Source organism: Psammomys obesus, unplaced genomic scaffold (assembly GCF_907164565.1).
Source record: "Psammomys obesus unplaced genomic scaffold, mPsaObe1.curated_primary_1811, whole genome shotgun sequence".
Lineage (NCBI taxonomy): Eukaryota > Metazoa > Chordata > Mammalia > Rodentia > Muridae > Psammomys > Psammomys obesus.
Window position 1 is genome coordinate 14,745,194 of NW_026596095.1, and position 22,730 is coordinate 14,767,923.

A 22,730-nucleotide genomic window follows, 5' to 3' on the forward strand; every position below is an offset into this window, starting at 1 on the left:
TATAAGCCAGCGCTGACTGATGTGAACAGCTGGCTTGTGATTGACATAGACGTGGTATAGCACACTACAGTACCTCTTTGTGGAGATACAGAATTACCTTGTTTGTTAAGAGTTAATCAAGTTGGGCATGTCAATCTCCTACGCAAGGGGCCAGCCCTCAGGAAGGCAGAACCACCTTGATGTGTTGTTCCCTCGCAGAATCTACAACCTTGTAGTCTACCCATTTTTCTGAGTTACTCAGAAAACTGTAACTCCCCCCCCCCTTTTTTTTTCCTTTCTCTTTTTCTTAAGGACGTTTTGGGCTTCTTTCTCTTTTCAAATCTCCCCTCCTTGCCATAGGCTTCCTGCGCACCATGGGGCTGACCTTCATGCCAGCTTAACTCTGAACAGCATCCTCCTGGCAGCTGTCAAGGTTTACAGCTTGCCTCCCTGAAATTTGCTTTTAAACTGCAATAAAACTATCCTGGATAATTGTGTCAGTTTGGTCTTATGTTCTTTTACGAACAAGAGGAAGACACACTAAAGGAGACCTGGATTCCTTGGTAACACGAAAGGTCTTCCAGGGGACTCCTTAAAATGTTTAGTAACATAACTGGGGAAGAAATGAATAGACAAAAATTTAGGAAGGTATAATTTGGGGAGTGATAAATAACCAGACTGCATTTTGGAAAAGTATCTGAGAGTGGCATTTGAAGAGCAACGCTCCTCCAGGTCTTTCTATCTCCCCTTTCTTCTATAAGATTCCCTGCACTCCAACTAAAAGAGATCAAGGGGATACAAATCAGAAAGGAAGAAGTCAAAGTATCACTATTTGCAGATGATATGGTAGTATACATGAGCGACCCCAGAAATACAACCAGAGAACTCCTTCAGCTGATAAACACCTTCAGCAAAGTGGCTGCATACAAAATCAAATCAAAAAATCCAGTAGCGCTTCTGTATACAAAAGACAAAAAGGCTGAGAAAGAAATTAGGGAAACACCACCCTTCACGATAGCCACAAATAACATAAAGTACCTCGGTGTGACTCTAACCAAGCAAATGAAAGACCTGTATGAAAAAAAACTTCAAGTCTTTGAAGTAAGAAATTGAAGAAGATATCAGAAGATGGAAAGATCTCCCATGCTCTTGGCTTGGCAGGATTAACATAGTGAAAATGGCCATCCTGCCAAAAGCAATCTACAGATTCAGTGCAAGTCCTATCAAAATACCAGCACAATTCTTCACAGAACTTGAAAGAACAATTCTAAATTTCATACGGAAAAACAAAACAAAACAAAAAACAGAATTGCTAAAACAATCCTGTTCAACAACAGATCCTCTGGAGGTTTCTCTATCCCCGATCTCAAGCTGTACTACAGAGCAATAGTAATAAAAACTGCAAGGTACTGGCATAGAAACAGAAAGGTCGATCAATGGAATTGAATAGAAGACCCAGAAAAAACCCATACACCTGCAGATATTTGATTTTTGACAAAGATGCCAAAACCATACAATGGAAAAAAAGATAGCATCTTCAATAAATGGTGCTGGTCTAACTGGATGTCTACATGTAGAAAAGTGAAAATAGATCCATCTTTGTCATCCTGCACAAAACTAAAGTCCACCTGGATCAAAGACCTCAATATAAAACTAGACACACCAAATCGGTTAGGAGAAAAAAATGGGGAAGAGCCCTGAACTCATTGGCAGAGGAAACAGCTTCCTGAACAGAATAACAACAGCACAGGCTCTAAGATCAACAACGAATAAATGCGATTTCATGAAACTGAAAAGCTTCTGTAAAGCAAGGGACACTGTCATAAGAACAAAACAACAGCCTACAGACTAGAAAAAGATCTTCACCAATCCTATATCTGACAGAGGGCTAATATCCAGAAATATAAAGAACTCAAGAAGTTAAAAAGCAACAAATCAAGTAATCCAATTAAAAATGGGGTACAGGGCTAAATAGAGAATTCTCAATAGAGGAGTATCTAATGGCAGAGAAACACTTAAAGAGATGCTCAATGTCCTTAGTCATCAGGGAAATGCAAATCAAAATGACCCTGAGATATCACCTTACACCTATCAGAATGGCTAAGATCAAAAACTCAAGTGCAACATGCTGGAGAGGATGTAAACTGGTGGGAATGTAAACTTGGACAACCACTTTGGAATTCAGTCTAGCACTTTCTCAGAAAACTAGGAGTAGTGCTACCTCAAGATCCAGCTATACCATTCTTAGGCATATATCCAAAATATGCTCAAGTATACAACAATGACATTTGCTCAACCATGTTTGTAGCAGCTCTATTCTTAATAGCCGGAATCTGGAAACAATTCAGATATCCCTCAACTGAGGAATGGATACAGAAACTGTGGTACATTTACACAATGGAATACTACTCTGCAATTAAAAACAAGAAAATCATTAAATCTGCAGGCAAATGGTAGGAACTAGAAAAGATTATCCTGAGTGAGGTATCCCAGAAGCAGAAAGACACATATGGTATATACTCATTTGTAAGTAGATATTAGAAATATAATATAGGCTAATCATACTAAAATCTGTACACCTAAAGAAACTTTGGGCAGAGTGCAGGGAATCTTATGAAAGAAGGAGGAGATGAAAGACCTGGAGCTCCGTAAGGAGAGAAACAGAACCAAAAATCCGGGCCCAGGGGTATCTGAGACTGATACTCCAACCAAGGACCGTGCATGGAGATTACCTAGAACCCCTGCACAGATGTAGCCCATGGTAGCTCAGTCTCCAAGTGGCTCCCTAGTAAAGGGAACAGGGACTGTCTCTGACATGAACACAGTGGCTGGCTCTTTGATCACCTCCCCCTGAGTGGGGGAACAACCTTACCAGGCCTGAGGGGAAGACAATGCAGCCAGTCCTAATGAGACCTGATAGGCTAAGGTCAGATAGAAGGAGAGGAGTTCCTCCCTTATCAGCAGACTGTGGCAGGGGTTTTGGAGAAGAGGCAGAGTAGGTGAGATTGGGAGGGGATGAGGGAGGGGACTGCAACTGGGATACAAAGTGAATAAATTGTAATAAATAAAAAAATAAATTAAAAAGAAAGATTCCCTAGAAAGATTCCACCCAAAGTTTGGCTATGAATCTCAGCATCTGCTTCTATACCCTGCTGGGTAGAGTCTTTCAGAGGCCCTCTATGGTAGGCTCCTGTCCTGTTCCCTGTCTTCTCCCAATTCTGATGTCTATCCTGTTTGCCCTTCTGAATGAGGATTAAGCATCTTCCCTAGGATGCTCCTTGTTGTTAGCTTCTTTAGGACTATAAATTTTAGGATGTTTATCCTATATTATAAGGTTAGTATCCAGTTATAAGTGAGTATATGCCATGTGTGTCTTTCTGTTTCTGGGTTACCTCACTTAGGATGATCTTTTCTAGTTCCATCCAGGAGCTCCACAAGGAGACCAAATATCTCGGCCCAAAGGGACCTGCAGAGACCAATGTTCCAACCAAAGACCAGGCATGGAGAGGATCTAGATCCCCTGTTCAGAAGAAGCCCATAGGCTGCTCAGTTTCCAAGTAGGTTCCCTAGTAAGGGGATCAAGGGCTGTCTCTGACATGAACTCAGTGACTGGGTCTTTGTTCACCTCCCCACTGGGGGATGTAGGCTTGCCAGGCCACAGAGGAAGATGATGCAGCCAGTCCTGATGAGACCTGATAGGCTAGGGTCAGATAGTAGGGAAGAAGGACCTTCTTTTATCAGTGGACTAAGAGAGGGGCAAAGGTGGAGAAGAGCGAGTGAGGGGGAAGAGACAAGGAAGGGGGCTACAGCTGGGATACAAAGTGAAAAATTGCAATACATATAAATAAATACATTTTTTTTTAAAGAGCAAGGCTCTTTAAACTTTTTCCACTTACAACCCCTTTCTACTCAAGTAATTTTTATGGAACATTGGGTGTATATACAACAAGATGAAATATGTACATCAGTCAAGCATCACCTAGTAATACAACATAAGGATATGTATTTTTAAAAGTAGTTTTGTACTTTATCATTTACTGAAGTTGAAAGTAAATTTGTGTACTGCTGAGATGGGTATGTTTGCTTATGTTTGCATAAAAATTAAATCTTGGTTGAATATTCAATGACAGAGGTCTTTAGAGTTGATGGATATTCTGGTTTGATTTATTTGGTTGGGTGTTTTTGTTTTTTGTTTTGTTTGTTCTTCTTGAGACAGGCTTTATCTGTTTGGCCATAAATATCCTGGACCTCACTTTGAAGGTCATGGTGGCCTCAAACTCAGAGACCCACCTGCCTCTACCTCCCAAGTCCTGGGATTCAAGGTGTGTGACTCTACCTGGCTGGTACTCTGTTTTTATATTCACCCATTCTTACAATTCATTTCACATGAGTATTCATTAAAAAATAGCAGAAATATGTTTAGTATTGTTTCTGAAATCATTGGCAATTCTGTCCCTAGTCCAAAGCCAAAATTTATTTGATGCTTGTTTTTTTATGAACGTTAGGTCAAGAATTCATACAGCAATTTTTTCAAATCAAATATCCTCATGCAGTATAATCCAAAGACACACTCATTTGATGCTTGCATGTTGAGAGATGATGGTCAGGAAATATTAAAAGTCATTGTTTTTATAATTAAACTATTACATGTCTTTATGAAAAGAAAACTTTGCACATGTTCAATAATACTGGATTCTGTGGCATTCACAGAGATGAAAGTGCTCATGTTATGTATCTAGAACCAAGGCTGAAATGAAGCTGTACTTCGTAACAGGGCAAGCACTGAGAGAAACACCTTGGATTCATTACGGTTTGATTTCAAATCAATTTTTGTTATTGCACATTCCAAAACGTTTTCTTGTTATCAGTGTTTTGTGATACCCACATTCAGTTCTTTAACCCAACAAGGAGCACAAGTCACAGCTTAAGAAACTTGGCTCAAGAAATTTAATAAAAGTGGATTGAATGCATAGGAAGAAGCAAAACACCAGCCAGTAACTCCAAGATAACTTGGAATCAAATAATAAAATTTACCTCCTATAAACATTATATTAGCCACAATTATTTGTTTTTCATTATACTGTCTGTTGGCTCATCTGTGACATGATCTCTACTCTATTATTGTCACACTCACAATGACAAAGATACACACACAAACACACACACACCATAAAACAACATTTATAAACTACAGCGATTTAGTGGTTACTAGAGTTTTCTAGACACTTAAACTTATGGTACAAAAATCTTTGTCAAAATGACAAGGAAAATATCAATAACCTTGGAGACAAATAATATAAAAATGGATAGTTTTCTCTAATGAACACTCCAAATCCTTCATTTAAACTAATGTAGTACTTTTATATATTCTCAGAATTAAGCATATTTCTAAACCAGTTCGAAGAAAGAGTTGTTTTAAGGTTTTGTTGTGTGATTTTTGTTTGAGACACTGTCTTATGTAGCCCAGGATAGCCTTGACCTCACTATGTAGCTGAGGATGACCTTGAAATAAGTAATACATTATTCTTAGCCAATCAATATTACATATCAGGTGGTTCACATCATTTCAGAGGTAAATATTGACATTCAAATTTTTTTCTATACTAGTACTTCTAAAAACAAACACCAACACTGACACTTCAAAAGTTGGTAAGGTGGCAAAGACAGGGTAATATAGGATTAACTTTCTGACACCTCAGTAAATCTATATGAATAGAAAATAGCACTGGGCTCTGAGGCTCTCCTTGGATAACGGGTGCTTCTTAATTGAGGGCCCAAAGCCAGCCACCTTCTCTTACCTGATTGCAGGTGTTGATGTCAATGCCCCCCTTCAGGTATTCTACAACTTTGTCCAGATTGCCTGCCCTGGCAGCACGGAGGAAGCTGGCATTGCTGTCAGACTGGAAGAGAAAGAGAAGGCCTTTAGTGAGTCAGGCAGAACATCAAATGCACCAGATACAGCGAGACAGGGGTGTTAACCTTCCACGTCAGACAAGCTTTGCCTAGGACATGTGCAGTATCATAAAACACTGAAGTATCATTCATAGCATAAGGCGGCAACCACACAGGGCTTTAAGGATGTTGACATTGACGAGAAACGTACTCTGTACGTACAAGAGTGCAAAGGAACCATTAAAGTAAAAAATGACCACTACTGCTTTATTCCCAATCTTCAGCCAATTCAAAGATGAATTTACACTACGCAAAAGTCTACTGTTATCCATTTTAGATGTTTTTTCCCTGTGCCTGAGTGTTGTGTGCAAGGGTGTTCACATGTGTATGGGTGGGCACGTGAGTGGGTTGTGTGAGCATGTGTGATCGTGGAGGGCTGAGGTTGATGTAGGGGGTCTTGCCTAATCAGCATTCCGCTTTCTATCTTATTTCTGGTGGTAGAAGAGGCCCATTGAACTGAATGCTTTCCAATGGGTTAACCTAGTGAATCTGCTTGTCCTTGGGCTCCTGGATCTCGGCCTCCTCAGTACTGGGATTACAGGAGCCATCATGCCTATGAGGTTCTAGGGATCCTAGTTTTGGTCCTCAGCTTGTATAGCAGTGCTTTATGCATTGGGCCATCTCCACAGCCCCCTGCCCATTTGCTTTTGCATTGGGTTTTCAGTGAACTGATACTGAGCCTAACAGCCAGACCCAAAAAAAAAAAAAGAAAAGAAAAGAAAAGAAAAAGGAAGAAAGGAAAGAAAGAAAGAAAGAAAGAAAGAAAGAAAGAAAGAAAGGAGGAAGGAAAGAAAGAAAGAAATTTAAAATTCGATGAAACTGAAGCTCCTTGGGTTCCTCTCTTTACTGTTAGTTTTCAGATGACTCAGCGGAAGAACACTGAGTCGGGGTCACTACAGTCATTCAGCCTCATGTTGAGAGAATAAGATGCTTTGAAGAGAGGGAAGGCATTCGTTGGCAGGTGTGTACTTGGCGGATGCAAATTTTGTACTCCTAGTGATCTGGGGAAAACATTATTAAATGTAAACCAGCTGACATAATACCAGACTGGAATATCTTGGTAAAGATGATAGCTCTTTGGATGGAGACTTTGTTTTCAGTTTTTCATCTTCCCACAGTCTCCACAAATCTGGTCCTGGGAAAATCAGCTGTATTTGCCTCGTGAAAAGTCTGGAGGCTGTTCCAAAGGCAGAATTACACCATCACCCCAGGCTTGGATAAATATTCTAACTTTTAAACCTTAACATAATAATGACAATAAACTTCTGTTAGGGTTCAAGACATTTATATAACTATTGTAAATTTTCTTGTGGCATAATATCTAACCAAAGAGAAAAGGAGCCTGAAGAGGGATTTAATTCCCATGCTTGCATGTGAAAGCTGAGTTTGATGAGGTCTGTTTTCTTTTAGGTTTGATGACATTCTCCTTAGAAGACTGCACAGCCCCCTTCCCTGGAAGAAGGCTACACTTGGCAGGGAATCTTGGCCCACTCCATCAAGGCTGTTTTTAAGATTTGTGATGATGGGCAGGTAATGGAATTGGGAATATTTTCTCAGGGATTTTCAAATATATGATTACTTGCACATCATTAAGTGCCTTACACATAACAGGAACCCTGGAAACCGAAGAACTGAATTATCCCACATCAGTCCAAATACCACAATGGTTACAGGCTTCCAAGTCACACAGATGTTTAAGAGTTGAAAGGCGTGGCTGAAATCTAGACATCCAAAATCCATGCTCTGATTCTTCGGAAATACCTCATGGTGTGGCTAGTGTGGAACTGTTCTCCTTCCCAGGATGCCTAGTGCTACATCCTTCCTGAAAACCGTGCCCATGGCAGAATGCCCTGAGTCCATCTGCAATGCTGCAGGAACTGAATTGTGACTCATTTTAAAATGCTTCTTCTATGAAATTATTTTTGCTGTTTTCAGCTAATGCTAAATCCCAGTGGGATTTTCCTCTCCAGGTTTCTTGCTGCATTGCTTAAGTACAGCTAGATGTTAAACAAGGCACAATGAAGAGCACACACACAAAAAAAAATCTTAGTCTTTTTACTATAAAAATCAACGAAAATAAAATATGAAGTCTCACACATGAAATATACAAATATTCTTATGGAAACAGTTTTTCCAGAATAAACTATATTAAAAAATGAGCCAAAGAAATAGCTCTAACCTGTACATGAAGCAAATAATTGTAGGTAATATTTATTGAGTGTTTATTGTGGGCCAAAAAAGAGCTAAAGGAGCCATATGCATCAGATAATCAATATCCATAATAAGACTGTAAAGAATGATGTGTCATTATAAAGAAAGATGCCTAGAAGGTTTCTTAGGTCATATGATTACTTGAGGGTGGGAGGAGATTCAAGATTTATTTCACGTTTATTTCAGAATCAGAAGCCTTCTCTGCTATTCTGCTCCCCAACAGTGCAAATCGCCAAAATAGAAAACACTGCAGTTTTCTTCCTGATAAATTGGGTTCATTTCCTTTTATATGGCCCACACTTATGCCCATGGTCTATATGTTTTGTGTAAGCCATGCCATTTATGACACGAGTGCTGCACAGAAAATTCTTATCAGCAATGTCTGCCTTCACCTACTGCTATTTGCAGATAGCAAAAACTTAAGAGCTGAATGAGAAGGATCCAGAAGCTTCTTTATTTAGGAATGAGGAGAAAAGTAGCAATGTATGCACAGCATTCAAAAGGCAGTCACAAGGGCTGGAGAGACGGCTCCCTAGTTAAAGAAGCACTTGCTGCTCTTCTAGAAGACACATGTCTGGTTCCCAGAACCCACAGCATACAACCAACTGCAACTCCAGTTCCAGGGAACCCCATACCCTATTCTGGCCTTTGTGTGTGCCCACACATGTAGCATACACTCACACAAACACACACACATACACAAATTCAAATTAATATTTTATTTTTAGGATCTAAAAATAAAAATCTACAGAAGTGCCAGAGCCTTTTGCCAAATTTCTCTGAAAAATGGCCAGGTGGCAGGTGCTTTCCTTGTCACAGAGTATTTTCATAACTGGTTGTCTCTTTTCTGAGTTAATTATTTAAATGGATACAAGTTTGAAACTTAGAGAAAATCCCTGGAATTTTAGCAAACAATATTCCTAGTGTTATAGCAAATATATCATTTGTGCCATCCTTCTAGACACCTCTTAAGCAGTTTAATATATATGAGAATCTTCTTCAGCCCTGGGAAAGAACTCAGTTCTTCCAGTGGGAGGAAATGAAGTAAACAAAAGTGTTATCATCATATGGATAAAATCACGAATTTCAAGGACAGTATTAAAATAAACTTCCAAAATGTTTATATAGAAAAAAGGAACCATACTAAGGCTCAAATGCATACTTCTGCATAGAAATATATCTTCTCTTTCTTGCATGCACATTGACAAATGCACATGTCAACACGCTGTGTCCTACAATGAGGTCAATCTGTGATTACAGCTCTTGACAAAACAGCTTTAGACAACAGGAGCCTGGTTACTTTTAATCAATAAGGAGATAAAAGAGGATTCAAACACACCCAGAGAGAGAGAGAGAAGAAATAAGGGAAGGGGAAAGGAAGAGAAGTGAGGAGAGGGGAGGGGAGAAGAGAGGAGACAAGTTTTTACCAATCTGTCTTTCCCTCCGAATATGAAGAAAATAAAAGTAGACATTTTAAATCAAGGATTAGCAGGAGGAAAGCAAGCCTTCAAAACTGTTTTCTGTTTTCAGCTAGGGAAGTTCTCACCCCAACCCTCAATAAAGAACAAAAGAAGCGATGGTAACTCCCTTGGGAGAAGGTCTAGACAAACCAGGGGCTAACACCTCTCTCTGCTTTGCTACTTTGTGTCTGTCCCTAGGACCCTCAAATCCTATTACCAACTGCACCTCAGCCTATAAAACGTCACTCTCGGGAAGGAATGCAAATGTTCCGTTTTGCCTGCCTTAATATGCGACATATGGTTATCATTAAGTACGCCCGCTTTATAACCCTTGCGCGACATCTCCAACCAAAACCGAAAAGCTTCCTCTTCAATCTGTCTTGACACATTTGTGTGTCTGAATGTCAGCAGAGTAGGACTTTCCTTGCACCCAGCCTGAGCATGGAGAGGAATGTGTGTTCCCAAGGCTCATCGTATCCTAAAAGAATGCTTCACCAACAGCCGAGAACCCACTCTACTCAGATCTAAGCATAATTACACTTATTATTAGGTTCTTTCAATATGAATAGAACGAGGAAAAGAAGAAATGCTCCAGATCATGTAGATGGCTAGCCCACGGCAGCGCACAGCAGGTTATTTGGTGGATCCCTTTGTGCTTCTAAGTCAGGGCCTAACAAGTGAGGTCTTGAGAACGTCTGTGTATGTGTTATGCGAGTGTATTTGTGCATATGTGTGAATGTGTTGTATTTGTGTATGTGTGTATATCATTGTGTGGTTGTGTATGTATGTATATGAGTGTGTGTTTGTGTGTGTGCATGTGTTGATGCATGTGTGTGTGTATGTTTCTGCATGTGTGTATGTGTGTGTTTGTGTGTATGTGCATGTGTGTTAGTGTATGCATTAGTGCACGCATGCATGTGTTTGTGTGTGTATCTGAATGTTTGTGTGTCCATTTGTGTGTGATTGTATCTGTATATGTGTGTGTACATATGTGTTTGTGTCTGTATGTGTGTGTTTATGTTTGTGTATATGTGTTTGTGTGTGTGTGTTCTATGCAATAGGATTTGCTGTAGCACAGAGAGAAGAGAATGCTCTCACCATCAGGTCATGAGACACAGAATATGAGCCTGACGAACTGAAAGTGTGCACAGCCAAGGATGCCAATGTCATCTTCACATAGTCGACTTGCGCAGACCGTGAGCAGCAAGTGTAAAAGAATCCCACTGAGAAGCAGTTCTCACTTTCAGCTTTTACTTGGACTGGGTGATCGTCTCCGTCAAACACGAACTTCACCTCAGGTCAGTAAGGAGAGTTTGAAAAGATTGCCAAGGGATGTGTCAGAATTTTCTTTTAATTGCCTTAAGTTTCATTACCCTGGAATAGAGACCTGTTACTACTACGAAGCTTGTAATATAGTTGTGACCAGGTTGACTAAAATGGTCTTCTGTACACTGTTTTTACTAAAGTTGATTTCAGAAATATAGTCAGCTAAGGTCGAACTCCAAATGTTGAGGTCATACCTTATGACTACTAATCTGAGTATTTGTGCTTAGTTTTAGACATTTTTATCCATTCTACTGAATTAATGTCAGGTGTTTGAGTGCCATTAGAAATGCTCAGTTACTAAGACTTTCCTTTTGACAGCAGAGTAATACAGCGGGCGCTTGGAAACTGCTTTTGCTGGAGACCTTTGGGTGTCCCTGCTTCATGGCTGTGCAAAGGTGTGAGACTCATTCCCTGCTCAACCTATGCCACCCGCTTTGAGACTAAAGAAACAGCTATACTCCTGCAGGATCCTGAACCTGCAGAGGCCTTACGTTCCAGAACTAGCCAAACCACCCGGATGGACACCTCTGGAAGATGGCAACTATCTGATGAGACAAGAAAGTGCCCAGAGAAGAAGCGGTCATATTGGGAGAACCAAATGGATCTCCTTGAGCAAGAGAAATGACCAATTTGTGCCCTCTTACAGAATTAGAACCAAGAAAATGACTAATGAGACTATGCCCTGGCCTACACTCCTTAATTATAAGGAGTGCCCAAATCTGACCCCTATTTAAACATTAAACTTGTGTTTGTACCTTGAATATGAACTTGAAGTCCCTTTTCTTTCTTACGTCCAAAGTATTGATTAAACCTCTCTCTGCTTTTATTCTTATCTGTTTAATTAGCATATAAGGGCAAGTGCCTAAGTCTACTCAGTAGGAAAGCAGGAGCCCAGACTTTTGCCTTAAGTGCAAGATAGCATGATTGTTTAAAGGAGTTTTGTGGTTTTAATATTCTAGTTAACACTGAAATAACATGGGGGGGGGCTCATGAATGGTGCCTTATACTTCAAAATGAATAAATCCATTCTTTAATATCAACCAACCCTGGGATAAAAGTGTGACCCAGCTGGCAGTCTTGAGCCTCCACCAGAAGGACGAAGAACATCCAGCCATCTCCTTTCCATACACCCCCCCCAACAAGTCTGTGATGACTAAAGGAAGGCACTTGTTCCCTGTAGAATTTTGCTTACTGATGTAGGAAGCCATTACTTCTTAGTAAAAACACAGTCATTTATCTGACAGCCCTGTGGTTGATGGCAATACAAAGTCAAGAAGACTCAGTGAAATACATTAGAAGATGAGGGACTCGCAATGTGAACACTGGAAAAGTGAGCTGTATGATTGGGGCTCTTGTCATCAGTTCTTGGTTCTCTGCTTAGATAGGGTAAGCTGAGGCCCACTCTTAATAAATGATGGATTGTATGAACTCGGTTTTTGTAACACTTATTTTATGTGTATATATATGTGTGTGTGTGTGTGTGTGTGTGTGTGTGTGTGTATGTGCCTGGGTATATATAAGTGCCCCTCAGAGGTGAGGTCAGAGCAGGCATCAGGGCATCAGATGCCCTGGAACTGGAGTTACAGATAGTTGTGAGGCACAGTGTGGGTGCTGGCAACCGAACCTGGGTCCTCTGAAAGAGCAGTAAGTATTCTTAACCACCAAATTGCCTCCCGAGTCCCAGGCTGGTTCTTTCTATGTCTTCAGTTTCTGTAAAAGTACATACTCTGGCTACAGGCACAGAGGAGGCCCACTACGTTTGTTTTACATCAGTAGCTTTTCTCATAGGGACAAAAGATGCAAAACAAAATCAGGAATCAAACCACAGGTGTGCATACATACCCAGCTGGAAGAAGTTTTTTTTGTTTTTTTGTTTTTTGTTTTTTTTGGTAAGATTTTCCTTTTATTTCATGTTTGTGAGTATTTGTCCACATGCACATATTTGTAGCGCACATGTGCCTGGTGCCCACAGAGATCAGAAAGAGCATTAGAGCCACGAGAACTGGAGTTTCCAAAAATTGTGAGTTGTGTGGGTGCTGGGAACTGAACACAGGTTCCATGCAAGATCAGCAAGTAGCCACTTGTGGTGACACTCGCCTTTAATCCCAGCACTCAGGAGGCAGAGGTACACCTTTGTGAATTTGATATTAGCCTGCTTTACATAGCAAGTTCCAGGCAGCCATGGGAACATACTAAGATCATGCTGCAGGAAGAAGGGCGTTAGTCTTGACCACTCAGCCACTTTTCCTGCCCTTACACTGAAAGTTCAGCAGCACGGCTACATTCTGTTGAAGTCTAAACAGTCTCAGACGTCAACTGAAGATCTTCAACTGATATTTTTTTGGATAATAAGAGAAAGTGTTTTTATTATTTTGTTTTAGGATCTTATGTATTCCAACTTGGCCTTCAACCTACTCTGTTGCCAGGAATGATTTTGCCTCCTCCCCAGGAGGGCCACGATTGTAGACATGGGCCACCTCACATGGTTTATGTGATTCTGAAAGTAATCTCATTACTCCATACATGTTAGGCAAGGACTCTGTCAACTGAGCTATACCACCAGAACTCAAAAAATCATTTTAGTACAAATACTATACCTAATCATGTTCCTAATTTCTAACTAGTGACGTACCTAACTCTGCTAGGAATGTTCTACTCACCTACATCAACTCAACGTGCCTAGAGTGAATACACAAAAGTATTCATACTTGCATGACATATATATAAATTTAAAGACATTCCCTTTTGGGTCTTCACTGATCATAAAGAGTTTGTTTTATAAAAGAATAATAATCAGTACTAACAGCTTTTGGTCCTGAACAAAGTGGGAGGGGGGGGAGAAAGAATGCTCTTACAACAGTTTGCTTAACACTTTAAAGTACAACTGAATGAAATGCTTTTCATTGCCTGACTAATCAGTGTGTTAAGATATTACAGCATATTTCCCGGGAAGGACATAAAATGTACCCCAGTGAAATACTTAAGGATGAGGATAAATGGACTTCAATTATGTTTTATCTCCCTTTATGTTTTCTACAACTCTCATGATATAAAAAAAACAGATCCAATCAAGTGAAAATATCCTTCATCAGTGTTTTATTGTGCCAGCGGTCCTGCAGTGTTAATCCACTACTGTCCCCTTGAGAGAGGCAATGTGATTTCTTTCCCTGTTGGTCTGATTACTCTCTGGCTTCAGAGAGCATCTGCTTGAAAGCAGAGGTCCATCAGTCAGAATTGGTTTTGTGGCAGAGCACAGACTGCCCCGCAGACAGCACAGTCTAACCTACATTGCTTTTTTCACATTGAATCATCCAAGGTTGACCCAAGTATCACATCTTGAAGTCAGAGCTTCCCAATGACTTCCCTGATATGATAACCACTATTTTAAAAGAACCTGCACAGTTTTTTTTTTCTTTTCCTATTGTGACACATTTCCTTCAGCTGGTGATATCCTGTGGCTCCATTGAGACAGATACGGAAATATACACAGTCTGAGGTCTTCTGTTTGTAACACTCGGGAATCTGCCTGTAATTACCAGTGAGACTGCCTTTTCTAGAGACTATCACTTAATTACAGCTGAATAACCACATATCATGATATCAGGACTCAAAACAGAATTCTGAACTGAAATCTTAGTTTTTGACAATGTTAATATCTATACTGGACTAGCACTAAAAGCCCAAATTTATCATGTTTATAATATAATTTCTTGTCCCATAGCAACACTTTAATTTTCTGGGAATAATGAGTCCACAAATTGTTTATGCAATCCTTAGAGTCCCTGGTTTTCTTTTAAAGTCTTTATAATTATTGGGTGCCTCAAATTTCAGTATGATAATTATGCTTTTTATAAGAAATCATTTGTTTGTCTTTAATCCCATTCATGGAACTGTTATTAAGCTCATTGCTTCTATAGGATATCAAGAGCCCATTTTTCTAATGTTCATTTAATTGTCAAAAACGTATTAATTTATCCCATCTTCTAGAGTCTGTGGGTTTTATAGGGAAACGAACAGCCCTCAGATGCTTTTGTATACCTGTTGCAGTCCAGTTGGAGGTTGACTATAAACAATGAACTTTAGAAGGGAAAACCAGAACTCTAGTATGCTCCACTTATGCTAAACTAAGCATATAAAATTTCTTTACATTTTTTTCTTTACCTTAACCATGCCACTCCAGCATCACGACATCTAATGTTAAATTTAAAACAAATGGAAAAAGAAAAACACATATTATTGTGAGCACCATATGAAAAGGGAGTGATTGCCCAGTGTGACTCACTTAAATTAATGTGCTTAAAGTCCCTGTCAGGATCTATAGTTGTACCAATCTAAATGCACACATGTTGGGAAACAATAACTTTCCATTTAGAAACAGGAGAATTAAGTTAGTAGAGTATTTTGAGAACAAATGGTCAAAAATAACTAGTCAGTAACAAGTTATTTTGTTGATAGCTGGTTATTTCTGAAGTACCTACTCTGTGCAAGATGGTTGCATGTGAGAGGCTAAATGAAGAATAAACAAAATGATCTATCCTTACAACAATCCTTATTTTTACATACGTGAAAAAAGGGACAGAACAGGGACAACAGCAGGGTGTTCGATTCAGGGGTCTGAAGATATCCGGTAAAATCATGGCTGGCACACAACAATGTCACAGTAAGGAAGGGCTCAGTGTGCTGCCTCTACGAGGTACAGCAGGTGATCTGCCCATACCTACAGAAGATGCTGAAAATGCTGACTGACGGAGAGAAATTCTCTGTGTGTCCATGGTGTTGCGTGTGCACCAGTGAGAACTGAAAATGGCTTCCATGCGGGATGTTTGCCCCGGGGTGAGCACACTGATAGGTGCCACAGCTGTCCTTTCCCCATGAAGCCAAGATACAACTGAGACACCACTTCCTTCTCGTAGGGAAGAACCTGTTAACTTTCGAGACTTGACCCTTGTGCCATAAATTTCAATCGGCAGGAATGGCTTACAGAATTTAATTTTAACTCAGTGTGGTTCTCCGAGAGGGGATGCAGCCTGACACACAAAGTATAAAAGATAAGGTAGGAAATTGGCTGAGAAGAGAAAGTGTGTAATTAATGACAATGTGTAACCTAGCACATAGGAAAAGACTTAGAGAATCAAGTGTTCGAAACTCACAAAGCATTCAGCTTTTCCTCCTAACATTTCAGCTGATACTTCATAGTTAATTTTTTTGGAACTCAGTAAAAAAAAAAAAAAATTGCTAAAGTTATTATTGCATTTCAAAAAAATTTCTTCTAGAATAAAAAATTGTTTACAAGCAATAACAAACAGAACAGAATTTACCTTCTTCTCAGCACCTCATGGAACCTTCTCCAAAATAGACCATATAGTTGGTCACAAAGCAAGCATCAACAGATACAAGAAGATTGAAATAATCCCTTGTATCCTGTCTGATCACTATGGAATAAAGCTGGACCTCAACAACAACAGAAATAGCAAAAAGACTATGCACACATGGAAACTGAACAACTTGCTACTAAATGACAGCTGGGTTAGGGAAGAAATAAAGAAAGAAATTAAAGTCTTCCTAGAACTCAATGAAAATGAAGACACAACATACCCAAACTTGTGGGACACAATTAAAGCAGTGCTAAGAGGAAAGTTCATAGCACTAAGTACCTTCAAGAAGAAATTCGAGACAGCTCATTCAAGCAACTTAATGGCTCACTTAAAAGTCCTAGAAAAAGAAGAAGCAGACACACCAAAAAGGAGTAGACGGCTGGAAATAATCAAACTCATGGCTGAAATCAATCAATTAGAAACAAATAAAACAATTCAAAGAATCAATGAAACCAAGAGCTGGTTCTTTGAGAAAATCAACAAGAGAGACAAACCCTTAGCCAAGCTAACTAAAATGCAGAGAGACACCATCCAAATCAACAAAATCAGAAATGAAAAGGGGGACATAACTACAGACACTGAGGAAATCCAAACAATCATTAGGACTTACTTCAAAAGTCTATATGCCACAAAATTTGAAAGTCTAAATGAAATGGACAATTTTCTTGATCAATTCCACTTACCAAAGCTGAATCAGGACCAGGTAAATCAATTAAATAGTCCTGTATCCCCCAAGGAAATAGAAGCGGTCATCAAAGCCCAAGACCAGATGGTTTCAGCACAGAATTCTACCAGACCTTCAAAAAAGAGCTAACTCAAGTTCTCTTCGAACTATTCCACAAAATAGAAACAGAAGAAATATTACCAAACTCATTCTATGAAGCCACAGTCACCTTGGTACCTAAACCTCACAAAGTCCCAACAAAGAAAGAGAATTTCAGGCCAATCTCCCTTATGAACATTGATGCAAAAATACTCAACAAAATACTTGCAAACTGAATACAAGAACACATCAAAGATATCATCCACTATGACCAAGTAGGCTTCATCCCAGGTATAAAGGGGTGGTTCAATATATGGAAATTCATCAATGTGATCCACCATATTAACAAACTGAAAGAAAAAAACCACATGATAATCTCCCTAGATGCTGAAAAAGCATTTGACAAAATCCAACATCCATTCATGTTTAAAGTATTGGAGAGATCAGGGATACAAGGCACATATCTAAACATAGTAAAGGCAATATACAGCAAGCCTATAGCCAACATCAAACTGAACGGAGAGAAATTTAAAGCAATCCCACTGAAATCAGCTGTTCTTAATTAGCCCCACCTGCTGCTTAAAGCTCGGTCACACCTTCAAGAAAGAATAGTAGTAAATTTCCTTTTCCTACTGAAAGGTAAATGGTGAAGATGTGTTTGTCTCTCCTCCAAAATGATTTAAAGTTTAAATAAATGTGGCATTAAATAAAATGGATTGTTACAAACATAAAGAAATATTTAAAGATATATTCTAAGATAACATGTATGTTAGTTTCTATGTTTCTATTTATTTATAGCATTTAATAATCTCCCTATCTCAAAAGAGATAGGTAATTATAAACATATATAGACACAGACAGGCTCGTACTAGAGCATTTGAAAACTGAATTTAAAAAAAAATACTGAAGACATAGTAGTCTATTACCTTAACTTAACAATTTATATTTTCATGTGTTATTTTTTGAGAATTTTCTATGTACATATTGTATGTGCACAGAAATGTTTTCACAAATTTCAGCTTTCTGAAATCATTTATACATAACCAGCTAGTCTCTTTGAGTTGCCTTATTTTAAACAATTTTATGATTAACAACTATATGTAAGTTTCTACCCTGGATTGATGTTGGCAATCCTTAAGTTCGTAAAGACGGGATGACGATTTCAAGGGCTCTGGATGCACCCATTGCTGACCTGCCTTGAATTCCTCAGAGGAAGGGCAGCCTCAGAACGAGCACAAACTCATGTTTGCCCTCCCGATATTGCTCACACCGACCAACGCTCTATTGATGCTTCAGTCTTACAGTCTTGGCAGGACCTTCTTATTTCTGAAGAAGTCGAAAACTTAGTCAAGTGTTTACTGTCACGTACACCTTTCTTCTTTGACTTAATCTTGTCTGTGTTTTCTTAAGACAATGTAAACTCTCTTTTGAAAATATTTACAGAGTCCTGGTAAAATTCTGTCTCTCTCTTTTTTTTAAAACTAAATTTACCCCATCTGTCATATAAAGAACAAAATGTAAACTACTTCTATGAGAAATTTGTTTTTCATCATTTTTATGTTCTCCAGAGCTGAAAGCAGTAAACATGTTCTCTATTTTCTTTCAGATTATTTTTCCTCATTTTTATTTCTTTAACTCTTAATTGTATGTGTGGGGGAAGTGAATAACAAACATGCAATTTTCGAAGGGAGTAGAATTTTCCAGTACCCAGAAGTTTACCACCTGCTGGCCACTTTCCCTTGTGTCTCCCTTCTTGCACCAATCTTTTCTGAGAGGGCCAGCACAGCAGCAGGGTATGCTGAGAACTCTTTTCCTAATCCTGGTTCTATGGCCTTTCATGAGCTACGTGACGTTAAGCAAACCACCGAGTTCCAATAACCCTGTTGGTTTGAGTATAAAACGGGAGGACTGTGAGAATTAAGTTGGGTAATATATGTAAATCCTTGAGAATGCTGTACTAGTAGAAAACCAATAAAAATATAGTTTAGAACATGACTTGCAAAGCTATTGTCAGGAGTTGTGGAAATTTATACTTTTTTGATACTACACAGTACATCAGAACAGAAACCAGGGATAACAAAGAATCAATAACAGGTAATTAGTGTAGGGTCCTACACATGTTCCCACGTCTCTTGTTTTTATAATTCTTTTCCTTTTTTTATTCCTTTCCTATTTTCCACTTCTAGGTTACCTTAGGATCCAATGTAGAATAGATACAGTTTAAATATCTATTATTGTACCTATTTTTAGACACAAAATAGGTGAGCACACAGCCTAGCATAAATAACTTGGCTCGGATTCTGGCACATAGCTGTAATTGAGTAAATAATATACAAAAATGAAAATGGCAACTGGCATGCACATATGGATCACTGTGTGGTTCCTTATCATTACCAAAGCCAAGATTAGTTCTTTAATGTTTGTCTGAATGTTAGGTAACAAAGGGGAGGAAGGGAGGGAAAGAGGTAAGTAAGGATGGATGAAAGGAAGGAGGGAAGAAAGGAAGAAGAGAGAGGATGAGACTTAATGGAGAAATTCCATATTTCCTATATTACAATGCATTGATTCAACATTTAATTTTACAGATAATTAAATTACAAACATTTTTAAAAATACATAGAATGGAGGATCAAATGGAGAATGGAAGAGAAGAGGAGTAGAGAGAGAATATGGGAGGGACAATTAAAAATAAGGACCATTTGAGGGGCTTATATGGAAACCTATCACAGTAGAGGATTCTTAAAATATATACATAAAGAAAGGTAATCTAAATAAAATTGCCAAACAATGGGAGAGATGGTGCACCAACTGAACATTTTTTTGCCACCAAATGAAACCTCCAGTGCCAGGAATGGTTACATGTAACAAAGTTGTTGGCCAAAGGAGGCCTGGGAACGCCTAAACAACCTGGGCTGTTTACAAAGTTGGTGGTGATTCTCCACCAACTGAGAGTAAGACCCCACTGCTGAAGACAGCACCCACATAGCTAGCTCACTGAACCCAGGGAGGTCAGGCGGATGTCTACATAGAACCTTCACCCTTACTGAGTAGTGGTCGTATTACTGGAAGGTATTTCTTACACTACCCTAGGAGAAAGAAAAACATCAACCCAGCTACAAACCTTCATCTACAATAGTGACCCGCCTGCAAGATACACTAGTGTAATAGTGGCACAAAAGTAGTGGGAGTAAGCAACCACTATCTGATTAGACTTGAGGCCCACTCCCTGAGATGGAACCCATGACCAACAGTGCAAGGGTGGCCAAGAAAATGAAGCAAGATAGGTCATGGACCTAGGAGAAAACCAAACACTACTGCTCTGCTAATAGGAACATAGCAATAATATGACTGCTGATGATATTCTGCTATACTCATTGGTCAATGTCTCACTCAGCCATCATCTGATAAGTAGGTGGGAATAAATACAGAGACCTGCAACTGAGCAATGTACAGAGAGTGAGAGATCTTTGAACACTCAGCCCTAAATAGAATGTCTCTCTCAACTCCCTCCCCTCAGGGCTCAGGGAACTCTACAGAAGAGGAGGCAGAAAAAGGACCCAGTGGGGATGGAAGACACCAAGGAAAGAAGACACAAGGCCTTCTAGACACAGCAGAATTGGCGCACATGTATATATGAACTGAGAGAGACTGTGGAGCATGCACAGATGGGCTCACAGCACTGAGAGGAAAAGTTGACATATGCCCCAATCCCAGAGTTATCTCCATCTGATAACCCAAAGGAAAAACCAGTGTTATCCAACAGAATAACAAACCACTCTGGGTATACAAACCACTCTTAAGGGCAGATCCCATGCCCAGCAGTAGAGAGCCAACACAAAACAAACTAAATAGAAGTTTTGGGGGGGGGTGTTTTCTTTGTCTCTTAATGCTTCTTTTGGACTTCTTTTCCTTTATATGTCTTTTTCTTATTTATTAATGGTATCTGATGTTGCCTTTTTGTGAAATTTCTGTGTGCAAATGTGTGTCTCTCTGTGTTTGTATTTCCTGTGCTTTTTCTTTGGCTCCTTCCCCCACCCTGCTTTTTTTTTTTTTTTTTTGTTCCTATACAGGTTTGTTGATGTTTTTATTATTATTTTTTAAACATATGTCTGTTTTCTAATGAGAGAGAGGAAGAAAGGGTGTGGATTTGGATGGATGGGGAGGTGAAAAGAATTGAATTGGGAGAGGGAAAGCCCTATTCAGGATATATTGTAGCAAAATAAAATCTATTTCATATACATATCTGTATGGAATACTGAATATTTTCTATTTCATATTTTTTCTATTGAATCAAGTACAGTGTGCCTTGTTGATGTGTAAGTGCTCTGTAGCATGAGTCCCACTGCAGCAAACTGTGACCTAACGTGCCACACAGGTGAACTGCAGCGAGCAGTACACTCTTAGAATAAGTTTCCGAGTCCAAGCAACAACAGCTGATCTTTGTGCAGTCTCAGGCCACTGATAAGACAATGGCCAGAGACTGAAATGGCTTCTCACACCAGGCTCATATAAGGCTAATGCAGAGTTTCTGTACAGTTCTTCTTTTATCTAACAGCCTGCCCTCTGCTGAGCCCAGTCCTGGTTCTGGATTCATTAGCTGTCCTTTGGCTGAAACAAACTAGCTCTAATATTCCCATGGTTTTTTGCTTTTAACAGTTGATGTGCTAAGAACTTTTAATAAGGCCAAAGATAGCTGTTAATTGTCTCTCGTGTGCTGTGTGACTTTTTAGGCAGAAGTGTGGAAGGCAGCCAGAAGAGTAGACGGGACTTCAATGCCAAGGGAGTAACAGACCATTCTGAACAATCTCTTTACTCAAAGAGCTCGACAGTGCAGCAAAATTCTAATTTTTAAAACTTGGGAATGCATTTTCATAACCTTTTTAGTGCTTCTGTGCCCAGACTTTTGATGAGAGCTGACAAGGTCAGACAATAAATGAAAGGGTTCTCTGCCTGTGCACAGAAATGACTCTTTTTTTTTTGGGGGGGGGGGACTTAAATGTGTCCTAAGACCTGAGGCTTAAAACTTCCTTGCAACATAAAACAGAGCTCTTCTGACTTTTAAGGTGATGAGAAAACCCTCAGGGGGCCCAGTTTGCTGGAAGAACATCCTCTGTTCCCACATGCCTCATGCAGTGTTGGCTTCTTTAATTACCAGAGGATTGCCAACAAGTTAGACAGGAGGGGCTTATTGACATTCTTCTGTCCTTGTGTGTTGATGGTACACACCCATCTCTGTCGCTTCAGAAACATCAACCCACCACTTTAAACACGAAGTAGTAGTTATGCTATCTGAATTCATTCTTGAGCTACTTAGAGATCTCATCTAATCTTGTTAAACACATAACCCTGGCTACTTCGTGTTCAATGGGTCCCAAAAGTTTCTGCAATTCTAAAATACCAGAGGTGATCTCTCAGATATAGTATTTAGAGGATATGCTTTGAGAGGCGCTACCTTTGAAAGAATAACTAGACCTTTCGTGCTCTGTATTTTTCACAGGATGCCAAGCGTGCTTTATCAACTACGCCATCATCAACCATCAAAACTTATCATGTAAAAAAGCATAAGAAGTCGAACGCCATATGCCATTTTGTTTTGTTTTCTTTCATTGAAATGGGGCCTCACCCTGTCTTTCCTTACTCAACCCTAGCTGTCCTGGAACTCAC

The 22,730-nt window shown here is 39.4% G+C and overlaps 1 protein-coding gene across 21 annotated transcripts in view; it reads right to left on the minus strand.

Moving 5' to 3' along the window:
• Positions 1-22,730, minus strand: part of Ank2 (ankyrin 2) — a 467,017-nt gene that overhangs the window by 182,349 nt on the left and 261,938 nt on the right. For all 21 annotated transcript variants that reach the window (XM_055628050.1, XM_055628064.1, XM_055628061.1 and 18 more), the window contains one exon: positions 5,778-5,879. In XM_055628050.1, coding sequence (XP_055484025.1) covers positions 5,778-5,879 — 102 coding nt within the window. The remainder of the gene's footprint in view (positions 1-5,777; positions 5,880-22,730) is intronic.